This window comes from Ranitomeya imitator, chromosome 1 (genome assembly GCF_032444005.1).
Source record: "Ranitomeya imitator isolate aRanImi1 chromosome 1, aRanImi1.pri, whole genome shotgun sequence".
In the NCBI taxonomy this organism is placed as follows: domain Eukaryota; kingdom Metazoa; phylum Chordata; class Amphibia; order Anura; family Dendrobatidae; genus Ranitomeya; species Ranitomeya imitator.
Genome location: NC_091282.1, coordinates 1,140,996,931 through 1,141,021,868, shown reverse-complemented (window position 1 = coordinate 1,141,021,868; position 24,938 = coordinate 1,140,996,931). Strand labels below are relative to the sequence as shown.

The 24,938-nt window shown below is 48.6% G+C and overlaps 1 protein-coding gene across 1 annotated transcript in view; it reads left to right on the top strand.

Moving 5' to 3' along the window:
* The window catches only part of SLC30A9 (solute carrier family 30 member 9), a 125,200-nt gene that overhangs the window by 17,241 nt on the left and 83,021 nt on the right, over positions 1–24,938 (top strand). Inside the window, exons 3-4 of the mRNA XM_069744537.1 lie at positions 16,712–16,774; positions 20,400–20,499. Coding sequence (XP_069600638.1) covers positions 16,712–16,774; positions 20,400–20,499 — 163 coding nt within the window. The remainder of the gene's footprint in view (positions 1–16,711; positions 16,775–20,399; positions 20,500–24,938) is intronic.

Genomic DNA, 24,938 nt, shown 5'->3' with positions numbered 1-24,938 from the left:
CACCACTGCTGCAGCTGCCATAGCATCGCTATAATTCACTGCCACCGTTGCTGCAGCTGCCATAGTATCGCCATAATTCACTGCCACCACTGCTGCAGCTGCCATAGTATCGCCATAAATCACTGCCACCGCTGCTGCAGCTGCCATAGTATTGCCATAAATCACTGCTACTGCTGCTGCAGCTGCCATAGTATTGCCATTAATCACTGCCAACGCTGCTGCAGCTGCCATAGCATCGCTATAATTCACTACCACCGCTGCTGCAGCTGCCATAGCATCGCCATTAATCACTGCCACCGCTGCTGCAGCTGCCATAGCATCGCCATTAATCACTGCCACCGCTGCTGCAGCTGCCATAGAATCGCCATTAATCACTGCCACCGCTGCTGCAGCTGCCATAGCATCGCCATTAATCACTGCCAACGCTGCTGCAGCTGCCATAGTATCGCCATTAATCACTGCCACCGCTGCTGCAGCTGCCATAGCATCGCCATTAATCACTGCCAACGCTGCTGCAGCTGCCATAGTATCGCCATTAATCACTGCCACCGCTGCTGCAGCTGCCATAGCATCGCCATTAATCACTGCCAACGCTGCTGCAGCTGCCATAGTATCGCCATTAATCACTGCCACCGCTGCTGCAGCTGCCATAGCATCGCCATTAATCACTGCCACCGCTGCTGCAGCTGCCATAGCATCGCTTTAACCTCCGTCCAGGGATAAAAGTTTTTACCTGTGTGCCAAAGTGGAAAACTAAGGGCTGCGGCAATAAAATCTGCATACATTTTAATAAGGTCTAAGGCAGTCAGTATTTGTAGTCATCTTAAGGTTTTTAGGAAAACATCTAAACCTCCTTCAGCAAAAAAATAATAAATACAATGAGTCTGAGTTTAGTCCCTGTAGAAGGTATAATACTGGGCTGATACCTGCCGCTTGTGACTGGTCGTGGTTTTTAGCCGAGCATAGGAGGATTGATTGTTTTCTAAGTGTCCTTCCTATTGGGGCGATTTCTGGCACCAGGACTGATGTGTAAATCTAGCTAAGGGGCATTATCGGTTAACACCTGAGTTTTCAATAACAGGTTTTTAGAAGAGGATGGCAGGAGGTGAAGCTGACAGTCCGTAAAGGCAGATGATGGCGGAGAGCGGTTTTCTTAGGTTGACGTCCTCTAAGTTTTTCTGTAAACAAGTTTACAAAATTAAAGCAAAAACTGCCTTGGAGAACATTAGGACTTATGCAGTAAAAATAATTCTTGGATACATGTTCTCACTCCACAATGTATTTTATGTATGTAGAGCTTGATGCCGGTGGAAATCTGGCCATTAGTGACTTTCTTCTCTGTAGGACATGTACATTTTTTATAGAAGCAGAAGCTTCAGGGAGCAGTGACTTTTATTAGGTTGCCCTTCATAGATTTTCTGGGCTCATAACCGTTCTCCTCGGCTCTTGGAAAAAGTTAGTAAGAACATTCTCTGCAGATGAATGGATGTCATTATCTCTCACAGCACAATGGAATAATTTTCGGTCCTTAACCCTAGAATGCGTGACCATAGAAATCTACACTTACGTACCTGGGGCCTTTGAGGCCTGTTTTCAAATAACATGGAATAACTCAAAAAAATTTTTTTTTCAAAGTTATTTGAAAGTAAGCATGCATTCCCACTAGCTCTGGGGTCCGCCTGGACGGGATTTCGTAATGGATCTGACCTCCTGGTGACCCCGGCTAAGGCTGGTAGAACGCGTACCTGGGGCCTCGCAGGCCTGTCAGGTTACTTTTTTATTATTTTCTGTAAAACTACTTTAGTTACAATTTTGAAACTCTAGGTATTCCTCAGCTATATAGTTGTTAGTAATTTCCAGTTGTTCGTATATTTTTATGTTATAGGCATTTCGTATAGCAACGCTTTTTTTGTGACTACCCCATATTCACGTACCTGGGGCCTTTTAGGCCTGTGTGCAAATAACATGGAATAACTCAAATAAAAATACTTTTCAAAGTTTATTTTAAATTTGCAAAGTAAGGATGCATTCCCACTAGCGCTGGGGTCCACCAGGAGGGGATCCGTAATGGATCTGACCTCCTGGTGACCTCAGCTAAGGCTGGTGGAATCCCGGCATTCCATCAGCCTTAGCTGGAGTTACCAGGAGGTCAGATCCATTATGGATCCCATTCTGGTGAAGCCCAGCGCTACTTGGAACATAGCCTAAGATGTGTATAATTCCCAAAAAAAATTATGTACATAAAACAACAAAAATGTAACTAAACGGGCACGCCCAATATATTCACTCAGTGCAATTTTTTATGATGGATACATTTTTTCTTATAAAAAGTTTTTACATAAAGTCTGTAGCAAACTTGGTGCAGGAATATTTATTTTCCACTTTACATATTCCCCTGACAATTCTTGCATATTATTTTTTCTTCAGAATGTTCCCTGCATACATTTTGTCCGCAAGTAGAACAGAAACGCTCCGATTTTCTTTCTTTCTTTGCTGGACAAATATAGCAGCGCTTTCTTTTTTTTTTCTCTTTGCTCTGGCTGTTCCTGAAAGCATATTCCACATCGGATCATTGCCTCTGTAATTTGCCTTGATAAGCATTTTGTGCTGCTTCTCTCTAGCATAGTAGGCATCAAAAGTTCATAACAAAGTTCTGTCAAAAATAGACGTCTCTTGTCATTCCTGTTGGCATGGAATTCTGGATTAGTTTGACAATAAACAATATAGCTATTGAGGGATGACACATCAAGGATATTGGAAAAAAGGGCAACAGGCCAACGTTTAGTCTGCCTTTTACACGAATATTCAGTAATCATTTCGTCCATCTTGTCGACACCTCCTTTTGTCTTATTGTAATGAAGTATAATTTCAGGTTTTTGTTTCCTGTCATTGGTGTCAATACTTTCATCGTGATGCATTGTGCTCAGTAATATCACAGATTTTTCTTTCTTGGCTTTATAGGACACCATTGTTGCCTCATTGCAGAAACCGAATACACTCTCGTAGATTGGTCACTGTGCATTGTGCTTCATTATTGGTGGAATTTCGCAGCGGTTTGGTCTCATTGTACCAACAAGTGTTAGTTGTTTCTGAAGCAAAAAATTGGCCAGTTCTAAATTAGTAAAATAATTATCCATAGTGATATTTTTTCCAGAATGGAAAATTGGTAAAGCTAGTGTTTTCACTATGTTGGAACATAGATCTTTCTGGACTGGAGCGTCAGCTTCTTTTCCACAGTAAATCATGCCATTCATCCCATAATAAGTTGCTGAATCGCACATCCAGAAAATTTTTATGCCGTATTTAGCTGGCTTACTGGGCATATATTGGATAAAAAGACTGAGGAGTACATGTAAACCCAAGCAGGCCTCAAAGGCCCCAGGTACGTGAATCTGGGGTAGTCACAAAAAAAGCGTTGGTATACGAGATGCCTATAACATAAAAATATATGAACAACTGGATATTACTAACAACTATATACCTGAGGATTACCTTGAGTTTCAAAATTCTAACTAATGTAGTTTTACAGATAATAGAAAACAAATAACCTAGCAGGCCTGCGAGGCCCCAGGTACGCGTTCTAGGGTTAAACTGGGGTTGTGGAAGTCGCGAGGTGCCTGAGGCTCTTGCACAAAAAGACTTTCAACTCCAAACACAACTAAGGGCGCATTCAGACATCTGTCTGAATCGGTCCGAGATCGGATCACAATACACAGACTGGTCGCCAATTTTCTGACTCAAGTGTGACAACTTTCTATATTTCTTCATATTTTTCTGTTTTTCGAAACCAGAGAACCCATTTAATGAAATGGGGAGCTCAGTTTTTCATTTATAGTTCCAATATTCACCCATCTCCTTTGATGATAACTTAGAGGTATCTGGGCCCCGGTTCATGGTCTCACAAAAATGTAATATTAACATTGGAGGGGGTGTGGGTTTCCAAGACAGTTTTTTGCTGGGCTACCATATTTATTAGCGACTAGATGTGTCTCCGAGTATTGAAGGAACGTGCTGCAGCCTCATAGTATGAGGCGCTAAAGAGAACCTGTTGGCTCCCCTGACCGTTTCCTGCCGCTACCAATGGGGTATCTGCACCAATTTTTTTTTTTTCCAATAACTAAAATGTTTCTATACGAATGCACAAAGCATGGACAACAAACAAGGAGAATTGGAACTACTAACACAGGAAAAGAAATATGATGTCATTGGAATCACTGAAACTTGGTGGGACGATACACATGATTGGAATACAAGGCTAGAAGGATACAACTTATTAGCAAGAAACAGACTTGATAAACGAGGAGGAGGTGTCGCATTGTATGTTAGAAAAGCGTATATCTGCACAGAGATTGAAGCTTCAGAGACTGGGAGATCTGTGGAAACTGGGTAAGAATACAAGGAGATAACAACGGAAAGGACACCATAAGGCTAAGTGCACACGTTGCAGAATTTCCGCGGAAATTTCCACGGCAATTCTGCGCCTCCTGCCGCGGGTATATCGCATGCGGAATTGGCATGCATATTCCCGCAGAAAACTAGCGTTTTACAAGCATAATTAGCTTGCAGAATGCTAGCGTTTTCCAAGCGATCTGTAGCATCGCTTGGAAAACTGATTGACAGGTTGGTCACACTTGTCAAACATAGTGTTTGACAAGTGTGACCAACTTTTTACTATTGATGCAGCCTATGCCTCATCAATAGTAAAAGATAGAATGTTAAAAATAATTTTAAAAAAATGGTTCTCACCTTCTGACGTCCCGATCTCCTCAGCGGCTTCCGTTCCTATAGATGGTATGTGTGCAGGACCTTCGATGACGTCGCAGTCATGTGACCGCGACGTCATCGCAGGTCCTTCACACACACCATCTATAGGAACGGAAGCGGCCGCGTGCACCGCTTAGAGGCGGGAGGACTTCGGGGCCATCAGAAGGTGAGTATATCACGATTTTTAATTTTAATTTTTTTTTTTTTTAGCCAATCATATGGTGCCCAGTCTGTGGAGGAAAGTCTCCTCCTCCACCCTGGGTACCAACCGCACATGATCTGCTTACTTCCCGCATGGTGGGCATAGCCCCATGCGGGAAGTAAGCAGATCAATGCATTCCTAGGTGTGCGGAATCCCCGCAATTCCGCAAATTTAGGCTATGTTCACACCTTGCGTCGGGTCCCTGCGGGTTCTCCCGCAGCGGATTTGATAAATCTGCAGGGCAAAACAACTGCGGTTCTCCCTGCAGATTTATCGCGGTTTGTTCCGCGTTTTCCGCTGCGGGTTTCCGCCTATACTATTGATGCTGCATATGCAGCAATATGCAGCATCAATAGTAATGTTAAAAATAATAAAAATTGGTTATACTCACCCTCTGATGTCCGGATCTCCTGGGCGCTGCACCCGGCGGTCCGGTTCCTAAGATGCTGTGGGAGAAGGACCCTTCGTGACGTCACGGTCATGTGACCGCGACGTCACCGCAGGTCCTGGTCGCACAGCAACTCTGACCGGACGGCCGCGTGCAGCGCCCAGGAGCTCCGGACATCAGAGGGTGAGTATAACCAGATTTTTTATTTTTTAACCCCAAATATGGTTCCCAGGGCCTGGAGGAGAGTCTCCTCTCCTCCACCCCGGGTACCACCCGCACATTATTCGCTTACTTCCCGCAACGTGGGCACAGCCCCATGCGGGAAGTAAGCGGTTCAATGTATTCCTATGGGTGCAGAATCGCAGCGATTCTGCACAAAGAAGTGACATGCTGCGGGTTGTAAACCGCTGCGTTCCCGCGCGGTTTTTCCCGCAGCATGTGCACAGCGGTTTGCGGTTTCCATAGGGTTTACATGTTACTGTAAACGCTATGGAAACTGCTGCGGACCCGCAGCATCAAAATCGCGGCGGTTCCGCGGTAAAAACCGCTAAGTGTGAATATAGCCTTAATGAACATGCTGCATTTTTTTCTGGAATGGGAATCCGCTCAGGAAAAAAAATGCAGCATGTGCACAAAAAAATGCAGATTGCATTCTATTAAATAGGATGCTTAACCCCTTTCTGACCTCGGACGGGATAGTACGTCCGAGGTCAGAAGCCCCGCTTTGATGCGGGCTCTGGCGGTGCAATACGCTGCAATACCAAATATGTGTATATTTGATTTTATTTTTATTGTTTTATTTTGAATGGGGCGAAAGGGGGTGATTTAAACTTTTACATTTTTTTATTTCAGATTTTTTTAAACTTTTTTTTTTTTTAACTTTTGCCATGCTTCAATCGCCTCCATGGGAGGCTAGAAGCTGGCACAAATGGATCGGCTCAGCTACATAGGAGCGATTATCAGATCGCTGCTATGCAGCTGAATTACAGGCTTGCTATGAGCGCCGACCACAGGGTGGCGCTCACAGCAAACCGGCATCAGTAACCATAGAGGTCTCAAGCACTGCTATGGTCACTATCCTGACGCATCGCTGACCACCGATCATGTGACGGGGGTCGGCAATGTGCTCATTTCTGGCCGCGTGGCTGGAAGCGGTAGTTAAATGCCGCTGTCAGCGTTTGACAGCGGCATTTAACTAGTTAATAGCGGCGGGTGGATCGCGATTCCACTTGCCGCTATTGCGCGCACATGTCAGCTGTACAAAACAGCTGACATGTCATGGCTTTGATGTGGGCTCACCGCCGGAGCCTGCATCAAAGCTGGGGATCTGACCTCGGACGTACTATCCCGTCCGAGGTCAGAAAGGGGTTAAATTCCTATTTTGCATCTGTTTTCTCTCAGAAAGGAAATGTAACATCAACTGTTTTTCACTGTCCTAATAAGGGAATAGAAGAATCCAGGATATCTATAAACAGAAAGATAGTGAGGAAACACTTAGCTAACATAAATGAATTCAAGTTTCCAGGTCCAGATGAATTACACCCTAGAGTACTGAAGGAGATAGCAGAAGAAATTTTTGAACCACTCTCCATAACCTTTGAATATTCTTGGAGTACAGGAGAAGTCCCAGAAGACTGGAGATGTGCAAATATTGTTCCTATCTTCAAAAAGGGGAAGAAGGTGGACCCAGGGAACTATAGGCCGGTAAGTCTGACGTCTATACCAGGAAAGATCTTTGAACAAATTATTAAACAACATGTATGTAAGTACCTGGATAAGAATGGAGTGATTAAACAGAGTCAGCATGGGTTTGTAACTAATAAGCCATGTCAGACTAACTTAATTTCCTTCTATGACAGAATCACTGACTGTGTGGACCAGGGAAATGATGTAGATATAGTATATCTTGACTTCAGCAAAGCATTTGACAACGTATCTCACACAATCCTTATTGAAAAAATGACGAAGTATGGAATGAACAAGGCAACTGTTAGGTGGATTCATAATTGGCTAAGCAACAGCACATGTGAAAATGACTTGGGTATACTAATAGATCACAGACTGAACATGAGTCAACAGTGTGATGCAGCAGCAAAAAAGGCAAATGCAATCCTAGGATGTATCAACAGAAGCATACAGTCTAGATCACGTGAAGTCATTATTGCCCTCTACTCCTCTTTGGTCAGACCTCACCTGGAATACTGTGTCCAGTTTTGGACACCACATTTAAAAAAAAACAACACATCAACAAACTGGAGCAAGTTCAGAGAAGAGCGACCAGAATGGTGACCGCTCTGCAAACCATGTCCTATGAGGAACGTTTACAGAATTTGGGAATGCTTAGCTTGCAAAAAAGAAGACTGAGAGGAGACTTAATATCTGTCTACAAATATCTCAAGGGCTGTCACATTGTAGAAGCATCATCGTGATCAATGAGTAGAACAGACTGCCACGAGAGATGGTGAGTTCTCCTTCCATGGAAGTCTTCAAACAGAGGCTGGGTAGACATCTGTCTGGGATGATTTAGTGAATCCAGCTTTGAGCAGGGGGTTGGACCAGATGACCCAGGAGGTCCCTTCCAACTCTACCATTCTATGATTCTATAAGGTGCTTGAAAATACCGTCTAACATTGCAATCTTTCAAGAATAAACTCCAATCCTGAGCGCCACATATGGTAATGAGGCTGGACCAGTCCAATGGGGCATATCTTCCACCACACTAGTCCTTCCTTGGATCCACTTATCGCACCTCCTTGGGGAGGGGAATGACAGCCTACATAATGGTCCTACCATAATGGCTAGTGTATGGAGGCCAGTGTAGGAAGAGTGATTAGAAGACCTGATGTAGGACTAGTCTAGGATAAGAGACGCTCTGCCGGACTAGTCCTGCCTCATTAGCATGCGTGACACTGTAGGAGAAAAGTTCATTATAGAAAAACGTAAATGATAGTAATTGGTTTGGTGTGTATAATGCTCTGGCCAAATCCTTTGAGACTGCCATAAAGTTCTGTTTTCTCCTTGTTTGCTGCTTCTGTGTCTCCAGCTCTTCCTCAGATGTTTCTCTGGTTACTGATGCACAATTATCAGCATTTCATCACTTTTAAATTGTTATTGATAAATACATTGACCCCTAGATTTCAAGATTTCTGCCCTCCACCCTGTCAGATGGCTATCACCCAGCTACTTGCCTATCACTTGTGACATGGTCTCCATCATGCTGGTAAAAGTATTGTTCATCCCTTAATTACTCCTGGATTGTTGGGAGAAGTTGCTCTTGGAGGATGTTTAGATCCCATTCTTCATTCATGGCAGTCATCTTAGGCTACGTTCACATTTGCGGCTTTGGACGCAGCGGCGTCGCCGCAAAACAACGCACGCGTCATGCTTCCCTATGTTTAACATTGGGGACGCATGTGCGTTCGTTTTCATGCGTTTCGGTGCGTTTTGCGACGCATGCGTCCTTTCGACGCACCTGGCAGTGCGTTGCAAACGCAACATGTTGCATTTTTTCTGCGTCCAAAATTTTTAAAAAACGCTTGCGTCGCACTTGCGTTGTATTTGCGTCGTCGAAACTTCAAAACCTCCATTGAAGTGTATTGGCAACGCAGAAGACGCAAGTACTTGCGTTGTTGTGCGTTGTAGGACGCATGCGTTCTTTACTTTAAAAATAGAGACACTGAAAAGACCCTATATATTAAAAAAGGGTTGAACGCATGCGTCAAAAATGCATGCGTTCTACTTGCGTCTGTCGTGCGTTGCGTCCACGACGCTGCGTCCAAAGCCACAAATGTGAACGTAGCCTTAGGCACAATTGTAGGTGAGCCCCCAACATGGATGAAACGTCCCCACATAGGAATGGTCTCAGGACGCCTTACTGCGGCATTACACAGGACTCATGGTAGCGCTCACCTTTTCTTCTCTGGACAATCATTCTTCCAGTCCTCTGCAGTCCTATCCCTGTACTTCCTTGAGACTGATATTCTGCAGGAAGTACAGGCATTGGACTGCACAGGACTGGGGGTAAAGTGACTTTCTCTGATGAAACCCCATGCGTTCTGTTTGGGACATCAAGAAGAGTGATTGTCCGGAGAAGAAGGATCCTAAGACCTCTCGTGTGGGGGCTTTTTATCCATGGAAGGGGCTCATCCGAGAAAATCTGGCCAAATATATCTTTTCTCATCTGAGAGAATCAGGCTGATTATATAACTGACACTCTGATCAGAGTTTGATCCGGTTGTCGGCATAGTGTGATCTGATTGTCTCGAATGAGAGAATCAGAGCACACTATGAGGGGAAGATGAACATAATGTCTCCATTTTCTCGGTCCATGGAAATCTGATTGCACTTAGATGTCATCAGAGTGCAGTCCGATGTCGTTCACGCACCTATAGACTTGATTGGGTCAGTGGCATCAGATTTCAGTGAAATTGCAGCATGCTGCGTTTTTTTTTTTCTTTTCAATAACCGTTTCTTAGTGTGAAAAATCACGTAAGCGCTACTAATGAATAACATTGGTCTGAGTGCAGCCCGTAGGCTGCCGTCACACTATCAGTATTCGGTCAGTATTTTACATCAGTATTTGTAAGCCAAAACCAGGAGTGGGTGATAAGTACAGAAGTGGTGCATATGTTTCTGTTATACTTTTCCTCTATTTGTTCCACTCCTGGTTTTGGCTTACAAATACTGATGTAAAATACTGACCAAATACTGCTAGTGTGACCGTAGCCATACTGTGATCATCTCCCAGCACATCCTGGATAAGGATTTGGCCCATGAGCTGATAGCTGCCAGTGCAAAGGTCAGATGTCCAGAAAAATAAGGGTCAACACAGTAATTATCGAGTCGTTATATAAACTTGATGCATTTGTTAATAAAAGTTTAAAAACTACTAAAATACTGATATTCGTCAGTAACCATAGAAACATCTGACTAAAAGAGGTAAAAACACTGAAGCATCAAACTTTGTGAAAACTCAAATTTGTGTCAATCTCCAGACTGTATTAGTGGCCTGGGACTTCATTTACAGGGACGGTCAGCTCAGAAAGATTGTTCAGACCAAGTCCCTCCGCTCGGTGCTTCACGGTGGGGTCATCAGCTTGGTTTGACCAGTCATTCTGTGCTGACTGTCTCTTTAAAACCCCATTCCTGTCCCATAACACATTCCAGGACGCACAGGGCAATACAATAGTCACTCGCACACCCATCTCATGTGAGAGAGGGAGAGCCTAAAAGTCCCCGGGTGGTCTACTGATCATCTCAGAGCCCCCCGCTCAGGATCGGTCGGACTCTGGATAGGTAGTAAGTTTTAATTTCTAAATCCCCTTTTCTGTGTCTGCCCTGAGCGCCCGGCCCCAATCGCTTCACATCATTACATTCGCACCACGTCTAGATGTAGTCTAAGGCAAGAAGCTAGTCACTTATTACAAATCCTGAATATCTAAGCAGCAATACTTCAAGCTCCATCTCCCCCGCATAAGATTTATAAGACAAAAACATCTGCCGTCATTAGCAAAACAAACGGATATTAATTTCCCTGAAATCCATCAGTTGTTTGTATTTTCGGGGAAGTTTTGTTCTCTCTCTGCGATGGTTCATGATAAATGTGTGTGCTTACAATTATTCATTGTGTGCTTTGTGTCGCTCAGTATTGTCCTGAGTTATAGGAAGAAGAACAAAATCAGATTTTTCAATCTTCGGTGTCGAAAGAGCCAGATTTTCTGTCTCCAATTCTTCTGTCGCTGTCATAATTCCTGATACTTTGGCCCAGATATGCTGCACATATAATACCGAGTCTGGTTTGTATGGGAAAAGGCTTTTCCAGTTATACATTTTCAGTTCATGGGTCTGGGGTGGGTGAAATAATTAAAAAGAGCTGTTCCTCACCCTCCCCAGGTCCAGCGTTGCCTCTCCGTCACACCTTCAGTGTAAATCACCGCTGCAAAGACCACCGGGGCGGCGCTGAGCCTGGGGAGGGTGAGGAGCGTCTTTTTATTCATTTATTTTTTAGCCTAACTCAGACCCATTATCCCACAAAAAATATATACCTTGAAAACCCCCTGAAGGTGGCTGTCCATACACAATCTGGAGATGATTGCGGAGAACACTTATAGTAATGTTCAGTTCAGCTTGGATCCAATTGTTTTTCTCGTTTTTTTTTGTTTTTTTTTAGATTAGAGATCATCTGGATTTTTAATAAGCATCCAAGAAAATCTACTTATATCGACAGGAAATTGGTATTTTTACTGCCAAATCTTAAAGGGGCTTTTTCTCTAAATACATTTCTTGCCGGATCACATGATAGGGGAGGAATGTAGGACGCATTGGAAAAGTGAGCGTGCTCTAGATGGCAGTGAGTTGTAGAACTGCAGTCTGCACTATGCCATACCTCTAAAGGGGTAGGACGCAGACCCGGGCGTAGAGGGTCTGGTTACAGGGGCCTAATGCTGTCTATGTAGGACACTACAGGCTATGGCGTGAGTATTCTTAATGTGTAGCCATACTGTGGCATCGCTAGCCAGTGGGGAGTATAGTACACGTATGTAGTAGCCCACTGTGAATCAGTGCTATCTGCTGCACTTTCATACGCCATAACAAGTAAAAAAATATAGCTGACATCTGTCGGGTATATAAAGAGTAGTGCTGAGCAAATGTGGTCAGATAGGGCGTCATCCATGCATGCTCGGGGGCTAACCGAGTGACTATGGGATGCTAGAATAATATGTTCGGCCACAACATATGCAGGGCTTACCTAACAAACATGCGATCCCCGCATGTGTTACCGCTGTCTATCAGGAATGCAGCAACGGGCGACTAGAGCCTGTTATTAGCACACCAGCATGCTCAGATAACACCTTATCCGACCACGTTCGCTCATCACTAATAGAGACCCATAGCCTCGTTCAGTGCGTTCTCCTGTAGTTTGGTATATTCCTGTACTGCACTGGGACCAGGCTAAGGGTTTTCTGTTCATCCATGGAGAAACTTGCCTCTACTAGGTATCGATGGGTAAAAGACATTGGAGAATAGACGTCTGTTGTGTACTCAACAAGTGGAGATCTGAGCAATAAAGATTCACAGAACCCCAGTCCAGTGGCTGTATCGGCAGCCTGTGGCCGGAGCCCTACGAACCTCTTTCTTTGGGCTAGCATCCTCCAGTACCTATTCTGATTATTTCTCATCATCGTTGTGGCGGCCTACTAAACAGAATAGGCGCTGAGGATCCTAAGGCCACCGACTACTGACATGGCTGTCCTGCGACTTTGTCCTCAACTTGAATTATTAGTATGAGGAATGTTCCTATTTATTACCACTGATATTTTTTATTTAATTTTACACTTTTACTTTTTTCCTGTGCTGACCTAGTTTTACGTTTAAAGTACGGTAATCCATTCTGGATATGCTAAGATGACATCAAGCAGGTTAGAGAAATGTGACCCAATAAAGCCGATTCGTAGGAATGATGTAATGTCACCGGTTCCCTCCATGTTCATGATGTCGTTCAAGTATTCAACAAGTTTGGAAGGAACCCGGCGTAGTATCTAGTGTAATCTATAGAGAAATGCTCATGCTGTTATTGCCATCATGACTGTGAATGCTGCAGGGAGAGGGTCAGCCGCTGCAGGGGGAGGGTCAGTCGCTGCAGGGGGAGGGTCAGTCGCTGCAGGGTGAGGGTCAGTCGCTGCAGGGTGAGGGTCAGTCGCTGCAGGGTGAGGGTCAGTCGCTGCAGGGAGAGGGTCAGTCGCTGCAGGGAGAGGGTCAGTCGCTGCAGGGGGAGGGTCAATCGCTGCAGGGGGAGGGTCAGTCGCTGCAGGGGAAGGGTCAGTCGCTGCAGGAAGAGGGTCAGTCGCTGCAGGGAGAGGGTGAGTCGTTGCAGGGGGAGGGTCAGTCGCTGCAGGGGGAGGGTCAGTCGCTGCAGGGGGAGGGCCAGTCGCTGCAGGGGGAGGGCCAGTCGCTGCAGGGGGAGGGCCAGTCGCTGCAGGGGGAGGGGCAGTCGCTGCAGGGGCAGGGTCAGTCGCTGCAGGGGCAGGGCCAGTCGCTGCAGGGGGAGGGCCAGTCGCTGCAGGGGGAGGGCCAGTCGCTGCAGGGGGAGGGTCAGTCGCTGCAGGGTGAGGGTCAGTCGCTGCAGGGGGAGGGCCAGTCGCTGCAGGGGGAGGGCCAGTCGCTGCAGGGGGAGGGCCAGTCGCTGCAGGGGGAGGGCCAGTCGCTGCAGGGGCAGGGTCAGTCGCTGCAGGGGCAGGGCCAGTCGCTGCAGGGGGAGGGCCAGTCGCTGCAGGGGGAGGGCCAGTCGCTGCAGGGGGAGGGCCAGTCGCTGCAGGGTGAGGGTCAGTCGCTGCAGGGAGAGGGTCAGTCGCTGCAGGGGGAGGGTCAGTCGCTGCAGGGGGAGGGTCAGTCGCTGCAGGGAGAGGGTCAGTCGCTGCAGGGGGAGGGTCAGTCGCTGCAGGGGGAGGGTCAGTCGCTGCAGGGGGAGGGCCAGTCGCTGCAGGGGGAGGGCCAGTCGCTGCAGGGGGAGGGCCAGTCGCTGCAGGGGCAGGGTCAGTCGCTGCAGGGGCAGGGCCAGTCGCTGCAGGGGGAGGGCCAGTCGCTGCAGGGGGAGGGCCAGTCGCTGCAGGGGGAGGGCCAGTCGCTGCAGGGGGAGGGCCAGTCGCTGCAGGGGGAGGGCCAGTCGCTGCAGGGGGAGGGCCAGTCGCTGCAGGGGGAGGGCCAGTCGCTGCAGGGGGAGGGCCAGTCGCTGCAGGGGGAGGGCCAGTCGCTGCAGGGGGAGGGCCAGTCGCTGCAGGGGGAGGGCCAGTCGCTGCAGGGGGAGGGCCAGTCGCTGCAGGGGGAGGGCCAGTCGCTGCAGGGGGAGGGCCAGTCGCTGCAGGGGGAGGGCCAGTCGCTGCAGGGGGAGGGCCAGTCGCTGCAGGGGGAGGGCCAGTCGCTGCAGGGGGAGGGCCAGTCGCTGCAGGTCATTCCTCCATCATGCCAGCAAGTCGGATCACTCTCCTGGGCAATTACCGGACATGTTCAAGGGTATTCTGTATTATGAGGCTGCGGGGTTGGGGGGAGGAGTTTTCATGAATTCCTTTATAAATGTCAATCTGATTTAGCTCTAATGGCTCTTTTTTTTTTTTTTTTTTTTTTTTTACCTTTCATATCTATGATTTACAACTACCGTATTAGAAATTTAGTTTGGCATTGCTGTTAGTGATGAGCGAATATACTCGTTACTTGAGATTTCCCGAGCACGCTCGGGGGTCCTCCGAGTATTTTTTAGCGCTCGGAGATTTAGTTTTCATCGCTGCAGCTGAATGATTTGCAACTGTTAGCCAGCATAAATATATGTGGGGGTTCCCTGGTTGCTAGGGAATCCCCACATTTAATCAAGCTGGCTAACAGATGTAAATCATTCAGCTGCTGTGTTGAAAACTAAATCTTCGAGCGCTAACAAATACTCGGAGGACCCCCGAGCGTGCTCGGGAAATCTCAAGTAACGAGTATATTCGCTCATCACTAATTGCTGTGAGGCTATATATATGTGTGTGTGTTTGTATTATTTAAAACAAATTATTTTCCAAGCAAGGGAGAAAAAAATAATGTGGGGTTATTTTCTGAAAGGACACTTTATTCATTTATTATTCTTTGCTCATATAGCGGCATCATATTCCACTGCTCTGTACAGATATTATCATCGCTGTCCCCATTGGGGCTCACATTCTACATTCCCTATTTGGTGTAGGGATGGAAACCGGAGAACCTGGAGAAAACCCACCCAAACACGGGGAGAACATACAAACTCCTTGCAGATGTTGTCCTTGGTCGGTTTTAAACCCAGGACTCCAGCGCTACAAGACAACAGTGCTAACCACTGAGCCACCATATAGTGCTAACCACTGAGCCACCATATAGTGCTAACCACTGAGCCACCATATAGTGCTAACCACTGAGCCACCATATAGTGCTAACCACTGAGCCACCATACAGTGCTAACCACTGAGTCACCATACAGTGCTAACCACTGAGCCACCATATAGTGCTAACCACTGAGCCACCATACAGTGCTAACCACTGAGCCACCATATAGTGCTAACCACTGAGCCACCATATAGTGCTAACCACTGAGCCACCATATAGTGCTAACCACTGAGTCACCATACAGTGCTAACCACTGAGCCACCATACAGTGCTAACCACTGAGCCACCATACAGTGCTAACCACTGAGCCACCATACAGTGCTAACCACTGAGCCACCATATAGTGCTAACCACTGAGCCACCATATAGTGCTAACCACTGAGCCACCATATAGTGCTAACCACTGAGCCACCATATAGTGCTAACCACTGAGCCACCATATAGTGCTAACCACTGAGCCACCATATAGTGCTAACCACTGAGCCACCATGCATGCCCACTTAAGTAATTAAATAAACCGTAGTGGACAATAAAGAACCTTCTAATGACCTGTCGCCTGGAATGTTTGTGTATGTCCTCTGCTTTTCCATTTGGCTTTACTGAGCAAAATCAGTTTACGGTATATTGATTGTTTTAGAATTTTGTTTAAAAGGACTATCTGGGTGACTTTGTGTTTTTACCTTATTTTCATGTTCTTTTAAAGGTTTATTCCCATCTTTTTAAATCGTTCAGGTTGTATTTTTCATTTTTAGGCCGGGATCACACTTGCGAGAAATACGGCCGAGTCTCGCATGGTAATACCCGACATTGCCGCCGTCTCTCTGGAGCGGAGCGTGAGGCTCCATGTATTGCTATGCGGCCGACGCTCCGCTCCTGAGTGACGACGGAAATGTCGGGTATTACCATGCGAGACTCGGCCGTATTTCTCTCAAGTGTGATCCCGGCCTTATAGTTTTCTGCTCGTTACTTATGTTGCTGGTCACCTCTGCATTCAGTGGTGGTCGGTTTCCTAGGCAATAAGCGCACTTGCAGGCTTCTAACTATAGAGCTGGTGATCGATGCTCTGAAGCTGGACAGACCTTAGGATCCAATGCTGCAGTGGTGCCGCGGCCCAGACTGCACACAACTGGGACCTGTGACACCAGCTATGCTGCCAGTCCTAATTGTCAGTTATTGGGAAGCACTATGTTGAGAACACCACTTTAAGACCACTTTAAATTTATTTTTGATATCCGTACAGTGAGCGGCATTATCATATAGCCAGGGTCAGACAACCATAGGAAAAATTTCCAATTTTCATCCAAAAAACTCATGATTTTGTCCATATTGACATCACAATAACACTTTATATTCTTAAACACTGTTATTGTTAAAAACTATAATACTTGTGATCCATTTGGAGAAAATTATAAGATTGTGTATTTTCTTATTGTGTTTTTTTAACAAGTTTCTTGTGTCTTCATCAGGACCGAATCTTGGCAAATCTGAACTTAAAAGCACTTTAGCGCACGACCCTATACAAGTTAAAGGTTTGTGATCAGTTTTACTATGTTTTTTTTTCCTGTCTCTGTTCACATTAGCAAAAGCGTATGTTACCTTTCTTAAAGCTTTGACTGCTCTGTAGACCCATTTAAACAACGCCTGATATTTCCATTAGCGGTGAGTCATTCCCAGCAGCCAATCTGAGAAGTCAGAGCACCAGCCAGAACCAATGAGGAGTCAGGGGGGCGTGTCTCGGACTACCTCAGTACCCCTGTAGACACTGTAGCTAAACTGTAGTCACGGGTCACAGCACTGCCCTAATGTAGCCGAGCCAGAAATCGCCAAGACGGTAAGAATCTAAAAAATGGCATGGCAAGTAAGCATCACCTGAATATACAGACTGCCCTCGGACTAATCACCCCAGCCACAGTAAGCATCACCTGAATATACTGACTGCCCTCGGACTAATCACCCCAGCCACAGTAAGCATCACCTGAATATACAGACTGCCCTCGGACTAATCACCCCAGCCGCAGTAAGCATCACCTGAATATACTGACTGCCCTCGGACTAATCACCCGAGCCGCAGTAAGCATCACCTGAATATACAGACTGCCCTCGGACTAATCACCCGAGCCGCAGTAAGCATCACCTGAATATACAGACTGCCCTCGGACTAATCACCCCAGCCACAGTAAGCATCACCTGAATATACCGACTGCCCTCGGACTAATCACCCCAGCCACAGTAAGCATCACCTGAATATACAGACTGCCCTCGGACTAATCACCCCAGCTGCAGTAAGCATCACCTGAATATACTGACTGCCCTCGGACTAATCACCCGAGCCGCAGTAAGCATCACCTGAATATACAGACTGCCCTCGGACTAATCACCCCAGCCGCAGTAAGCATCACCTGAATATACTGACTGCCCTCGGACTAATCACCCCAGCCGCAGTAAGCATCACCTGAATATACTGACTGCCCTCGGACTAATCACCCCAGCCGCAGTAAGCATCACCTGAATATACTGACTGCCCTCGGACTAATCACCCGAGCCGCAGTAAGCATCACCTGAATATACGGACTGCCCTCGGACTAATCACCCCAGCCGCAGTAAGCATCACCTGAATATACTGACTGCCCTCGGACTAATCACCCCAGCCGCAGTAAGCATCACCTGAATATACTGACTGCCCTCGGACTAATTACCCCAGCCGCAGTAAGCATCACCTGAATATACAGACTGCCCTCGGACTAATCACCCCAGCCACAGTAAGCATCACCTGAATATACGGACTGCCCTCGGACTAATCACCCCAGCCGCAGTAAGCATCACCTGAATATACCGACTGCCCTCGGACTAATCACCCGAGCCGCAGTAAGCATCACCTGAATATACAGACTGCCCTCGGACTAATCACCCCAGCCACAGTAAGCATCACCTGAATATACGGACTGCCCTCGGACTAATCACCCCAGCCGCAGTAAGCATCACCTGAATATACCGACTGCCCTCGGACTAATCACCCGAGCCGCAGTAAGCATCACCTGAATATACAGACTGCCCTCGGACTAATCACCCCAGCCGCAGTAAGCATCACCTGAATATACTGACTGCCCTCGGACTAATCACCCCAGCCGCAGTAAGCATCACCTGAATATACTGACTGCCCTCGGACTAATCACCCCAGCCGCAGTAAGCATCACCTGAATATACTGACTGCCCTCGGACTAATCACCCGAGCCGCAGTAAGCATCACCTGAATATACGGACTGCCCTCGGACTAATCACCCCAGCCGCAGTAAGCATCACCTGAATATACTGACTGCCCTCGGACTAATCACCCCAGCCGCAGTAAGCATCACCTGAATATACTGACTGCCCTCGGACTAATTACCCCAGCCGCAGTAAGCATCACCTGAATATACAGACTGCCCTCGGACTAATCACCCCAGCCGCAGTAAGCATCACCTGAATATACTGACTGCCCTCGGACTAATCACCCCAGCCGCAGTAAGCATCACCTGAATATACTGACTGCCCTCGGACTAATCACCCCAGCCGCAGTAAGCATCACCTGAATATACCGACTGCCCTCGGACTAATTACCCCAGCCGCAGTAAGCATCACCTGAATATACTGACTGCCCTCGGACTAATCACCCCAGCCGCAGTAAGCATCACCTGAATATACAGACTGCCCTCGGACTAATCACCCCAGCCGCAGTAAGCATCACCTGAATATACAGACTGCCCTCGGACTAATCACCCGAGCCGCAGTAAGCATCACCTGAATATACCGACTGCCCTCGGACTAATCACCCCAGCCGCAGTAAGCATCACCTGAATATACAGACTGCCCTCGGACTAATCACCCCAGCCGCAGTAAGCATCACCTGAATATACAGACTGCCCTCGGACTAATCACCCCAGCCGCAGTAAGCATCACCTGAATATACAGACTGCCCTCGGACTAATCACCCCAGCCGCAGTAAGCATCACCTGAATATACTGACTGCCCTCGGACTAATCACCCCAGCCGCAGTAAGCATCACCTGAATATACCGACTGCCCTCGGACTAATCACCCCAGCCGCAGTAAGCATCACCTGAATATACCGACTGCCCTCGGACTAATCACCCCAGCCGCAGTAAGCATCACCTGAATATACAGACTGCCCTCGGACTAATCACCCCAGCCGCAGTAAGCATCACCTGAATATACCGACTGCCCTCGGACTAATCACCCCAGCCGCAGTAAGCATCACCTGAATATACAGACTGCCCTCGGACTAATCACCCCAGCCGCAGTAAGCATCACCTGAATATACTGACTGCCCTCGGACTAATCACCCCAGCCGCAGTAAGCATCACCTGAATATACCGACTGCCCTCGGACTAATCACCCCAGCCGCAGTAAGCATCACCTGAATATACAGACTGCCCTCGGACTAATCACCCCAGCCGCAGTAAGCATCACCTGAATATACCGACTGCCCTCGGACTAATCACCCCAGCCGCAGTAAGCATCACCTGAATATACCGACTGCCCTCGGACTAATCACCCCAGCCGCAGTAAGCATCACCTGAATATACCGACTGCCCTCGGACTAATCACCCCAGCCGCAGTAAGCATCACCTGAATATACAGACTGCCCTCGGACTAATCACCCCAGCCGCAGTAAGCATCACCTGAATATACCGACTGCCCTCGGACTAATCACCCCAGCCGCAGTAAGCATCACCTGAATATACCGACTGCCCTCGGACTAATCACCCCAGCCGCAGTAAGCATCACCTGAATATACCGACTGCCCTCGGACTAATCACCCCAGCCGCATGGCCTCCGGACAGCTTTTACAGGTATATTTTCTTTGAAACGCTGCAGAGTTAAGCCACAGCCTAAGTCTGACTCGTGCTACTAATCTTCAGGCAGCCTGAATCTTTTGACAGGTTCTCTGTAATGTAACTAATGGGATTTTTTATGTTTTTTTTTTTTTTGTTTTTTTTTATACATAAAACTATGAGAATAAATAATATAATAATATTTACCAAAATAAATACATGAAAATACATTTTTCCTTCAGTTACCATATATCATGCACTCAGATAAATAAATGTATTTAATGGGACAGTTTTATACTTTTCCCTGTGCTTGAATATTGCAGTTAAAGCCGTGCTAAAAAAGAGAGAATATGGGAGCAAATACATGAAGAATAACTTTATCACCGGAGTCCGAGCAATGAATGAATTTTGCCTTAAACCCAGGTATTTATATGACGAAATGCCTAATCATAAGGGACACCACGATAGACACACGTCCCGTGACAGTCATTGTTTTCCCAATGTAGTCCTTCCCCACCTATTACTAGTGGAGCACTCTGATGGGCATCTTTTTTTATCTTGCTCTGTATCCCCTCTGTGGTAACATAACCTCATTGACTTTGATGCTGTCCCCTATGGCATAAGCAGAGAAGGACTTTCCAATGCCCTCAACAAGGCAGGACAAATGGCGCATGCGCCGGTCTTGTCCACTGTGCAAGTGCTAGGTTTTGTGGATGGTGTAAATCAGAGGCTGAGGGGGCTGTCTTACAAGGCACATAGTGGGAGTCAAGCATGGTGCAGAGATGCCCATCGGACCGCTCTGTGCTCATTATCAGACTCAGAGAATTCACTTTCTTTTTTAATGTATGGGAACGGGCGTACATACACTGTGTTCCAAGTTATTATGCAAATGATATTTCTCCTTCGCCTCATTGGGGGACACAGGACCATGGGTTATGCTGCTGTCACTAGGAGGCTGACACTAAGCTGAGACAAAAAAAGGTTAGCTCCTCCCCTGCAGTATACACCCTCATGCTGGCTTCCAGAGACCCAGTTCAAGCTTAGTGTCCGTAGGAGGCACACTGGTTTTTAATTCTACCCGGACGAAGGGGGCGACGGATTCTTTCATGGTCCGATCTCCCCCGAACCAACAACAGGCGAGCACGGGAGTTTCACCTCACCGTATCCTCTCCTGCGACGTGGGAGCCACTGCCTGAGTTGACCTTTTTGGGGCGACGGTTTTTTTTCCTAATACACACCGATCTCCCCACTTTGTTCAGACGAGCACTGGTGTTTTACCTCCAGTACCCTCTTCTGCAGCCAGGCCTTTTTATTGCCGGACTGCCCTGTCCACCAGGTTTCACCCTCGGCTGTACAGAGGCACTAGTACCCGTGGCGTCCGTGCAGCACACCCTGCATCACCACTGCATGCGGCTGATTCAGGTGGTGGACGGTTCCTCTCCACCCCCCTTTCTGGGGCTGGTGGATGGAGGCTTCCCAACCCCTGCACCGTCCCTCTTTTCTTCACCCCAGACACTCCTACCTCAGCCTCTGGTGCGCTGCTCCTTCAGGGTAAGTGTCTTGTGGAATGGGGGGGGGGGGGGGGTGGCGCCGGCTCTGCGGTTCGGAGGGCTCCCCCTTACTAGTGGCACTTTTTTTCTGGGCCCCCTTTGTTGTCCCGGCATCAGCGGCCGGGCGCCGGGCCGAAGCCGCAAATTTAGTCCCCGGCTTCGGCCTAGCCGGCCGGGGATCTGGCGCTTCCCGATAGGCTCCGCCCCCTTTTTCCGCCCCCCGGTCCTGGCGCTTCTCGCTGTGTGCGAGATCTCTCACCCAGGTCTCGGCGGCCATTTTGGATCTCTCTGCACGCCGCAGCTCCTGGTCTTCCAGCCGCAGCGTCCTCCACGTGCAGCGCTGTGCACGCCAGCTGTCGCCTAATCCTCCTGCCGCCTCTCTCTTCTTCCTCTGCGGGACACAGGACCAGGGTAAGGAGACCGTCAGCTCTCCCCTGCAGCGCCGCCCTCGCTTCCTTAGGCTAGACCCTATCTGGCATTAGTGTACACCATGTCTCAGTCTAAGACTAAAAAATCCTCAAAGGTGCTTTCGACCTTTTTTTCTGCTTGTACCACCTGCCAGGCTCCACTTCCTCGCCCTCAAAGCTCTCCCCTCTGCTCTGCCTGCGATGCCCCATGTGCCCAGGAGCCCTCCACTGCCACCGACTCCGGTGTACCTAGCCCCCCCCCCCGTGGGTCGCTTCACTTTCGCAGTCCGTGGATTTTTTAGCCAACGCCATCAAATCCATTCAAAATCCTCCCGGGGAACGGGGCAATCCGTTACAGGTCCTAAGAGATCCCTCCGTAGCAGGGGAATCGTCGGCCAGCAGGGGCCGCTCTCTCCATAAAGAGGCACGGTCATCTAGAAAACGGACCCGCACTTCCTCTCCTGAGCGCTCACCTCGCCACTCAGACTCTGGCAGCTCCACCTCTCACTCACCCTCTTTGGGGGCTCGCAGCGTTCATGACTCTGAACAGGAGTCCGAAGTATCTTTGAACCCGGAGGCTCCGGAGTTCAGGGCTACGGTTGACTCCCTCATTGTAGCAGTCAATCACGCACTTAAGGTGGATGATGACTCTAATTCCGCTCCGGAACACGCGGTCTCTTTTACCAGAACCAAGCGTTCCCACAAAACTTTTGCCTCTCACCCAGCTTTTCTGGATATAGTCAGACGTCACAGGGAGCGTCCAGATAAGCGTTTCTCGGGTAAGAAGGATCTGGTATCGAAGTATCCCTTCTCAGCAGATCTCGTGAAAGATCCTCCGGTCTCACGCCTGGCTTCTAAAACGCTTCTTTCAGTTAAGAGCAATTAAGAGTCCCTCTGAACGCCAGCTAGATTCTCTAGCTCGCTCAGTGTACGAAGCCTCAGGCTCTTCCCTGTCCCCCTCCTTCGCCGCGGCTTGGGTGACCAAGGCAATGGTTTCCTGGGCGGATGCTCTAGCGAAATCCATTCATGAACAGGACCTCCCGTCTGAGATGGCGGACCTGGCTAAACAGATAGCCATGGCTAGCGATTACGTGATGTACGCCTCCCTCGATGCAGCGAATTGCGCAGCTTCGGCGGCTTCTAACGCCATCTCTATCAGAAGGGCTCTTTGGCTCAGAGAGTGGCGCGCAGATTCCTCCTCTAAAAAATCTCTGATCTCTCTCCCTTTTCTAAGTGGGCGTCTTTTCGGTGAAAAGCTTGACCAGCTGATTTCCGACGCTACAGGGGGAAAGAGCAAGTTCCTTCCCCAACAGAGGCCCAAGGCGGCCTTCCAGCGCCAGCCTTACTTTTGTTTTCGGCCCTTTCGTACCAGCCCAGCCTGGTCCAATCCTACCGGTCTTCCCAGATCAGACCGATCCGCTCGCACAGACAGAGACGCTCGTCCCTCCTTCAGGCCGAATCCTTCCTGGCGAGGGAAGCCGAGGCAGTCCAGAACCAGAGGTTCCAGACCTCCCAGATTCCCGTCTCAATGACTCGGGAACGGCGCCAGTCGATACCATCAGAGTAGGCGGACGTCTACTCCTTTTTCAGCAAGCCTGGCTCTCCGTCGTTCACGACGAATGGGTCAGGGACCTGGTATCGTCTGACTACAAAATAGAGTTCTCCACGCCTCCTCCGACTCAGTTTTTCCCCTCTCGTCTCCCCAGCTCGGGAGCTCAGTCTCGCGCCCTCCTTTGCGCCATTCACTCCCTCCGCCAAAGCGGGGTCATTGTTCCGGTCCCGGAGCACGAGAGGTTCAAAGGTTTCTACTCAAACCTCTTCGTCGTGCCAAAGAAGGACGGAAAAGTGCGCCCCATTTTGGATCTGAAGCTCCTGAACAAGTGCGTAAGAGTACGGCACTTCAGGATGGAATCGCTCAGATCGGTCATCTCGTCGATGGAAAGAGGGGAATTCTTGGCATCGATAGACATCAAGGATGCCTATCTTCACATTCCGATATTCCCGCCTCATCAGAGGTTCCTCCGCTTTGCCGTTCGGGAGGACCACTTCCAGTTCACGGCCTTACCCTTCGGTCTTGCCACAGCGCCCAGGGTATTCACAAAGGTCATGGCGGCTGTCATGGCCATCCTTCATTCTCGAGGAGTCGTCGTGTTACCTTACTTAGACGATCTCCTCATAAAGGGCCCGTCTTTTCAGGCCTGCGAGTCAAGCGTCCACATTACCCTGGATTCTCTTTCGCGCCTGGGCTGGTTGATCAACTGGGACAAGTCCTCTCCCGTTCCTGCCCGTCGGATCGCCTTTCTGGGAATGATCCTGGACACTTCAAGGGGGCTGGTCTTGCTTCCTCGGTCCAAGGCCCAAGCGCTTCAGCAGGGAGCCCGTACGCTCCGCCATCCTCGCCCGCGAACCATTCGGTTCGCCATGAAGATTCTAGGAAAGATGGTTGCAGCAATCGAAGCGGTCCCTTTCACTCAACTCCATCTCCGCCCCTTGCAACAGGCTTTGCTGGGCAACTGGGACAGGAGTCTCCCATCTCTCGACCGCCCTTGCCCCCTGTCCCCACGGGTCAGACAATCTCTCGTATGGTGGACCCTGGGTCAATCTCTTCTCCAGGGGAAGTCCTTCCTCCCGATCCGCTGGTTAGTGGTTACTACCGACGCCAGTCTTCTCGGCTGGGGAGCGGTGTTTCTTCACCACTCTGCCCAGGGCCGTTGGACAGTTCAGGAATCCAGGCTCCCCATCAACATCCTGGAGATTCGTGCTATCAGACTTGCCCTGAGTCACCTTCACAACCTGCTCGCGGGTCACCCAATACGAGTCCAATCGGACAACGTCACGGCGGTGGCTTACATCAACCACCAGGGTGGTACCCGCAGCAGGGCGGCGATGCAGGAAGTCTCCCACA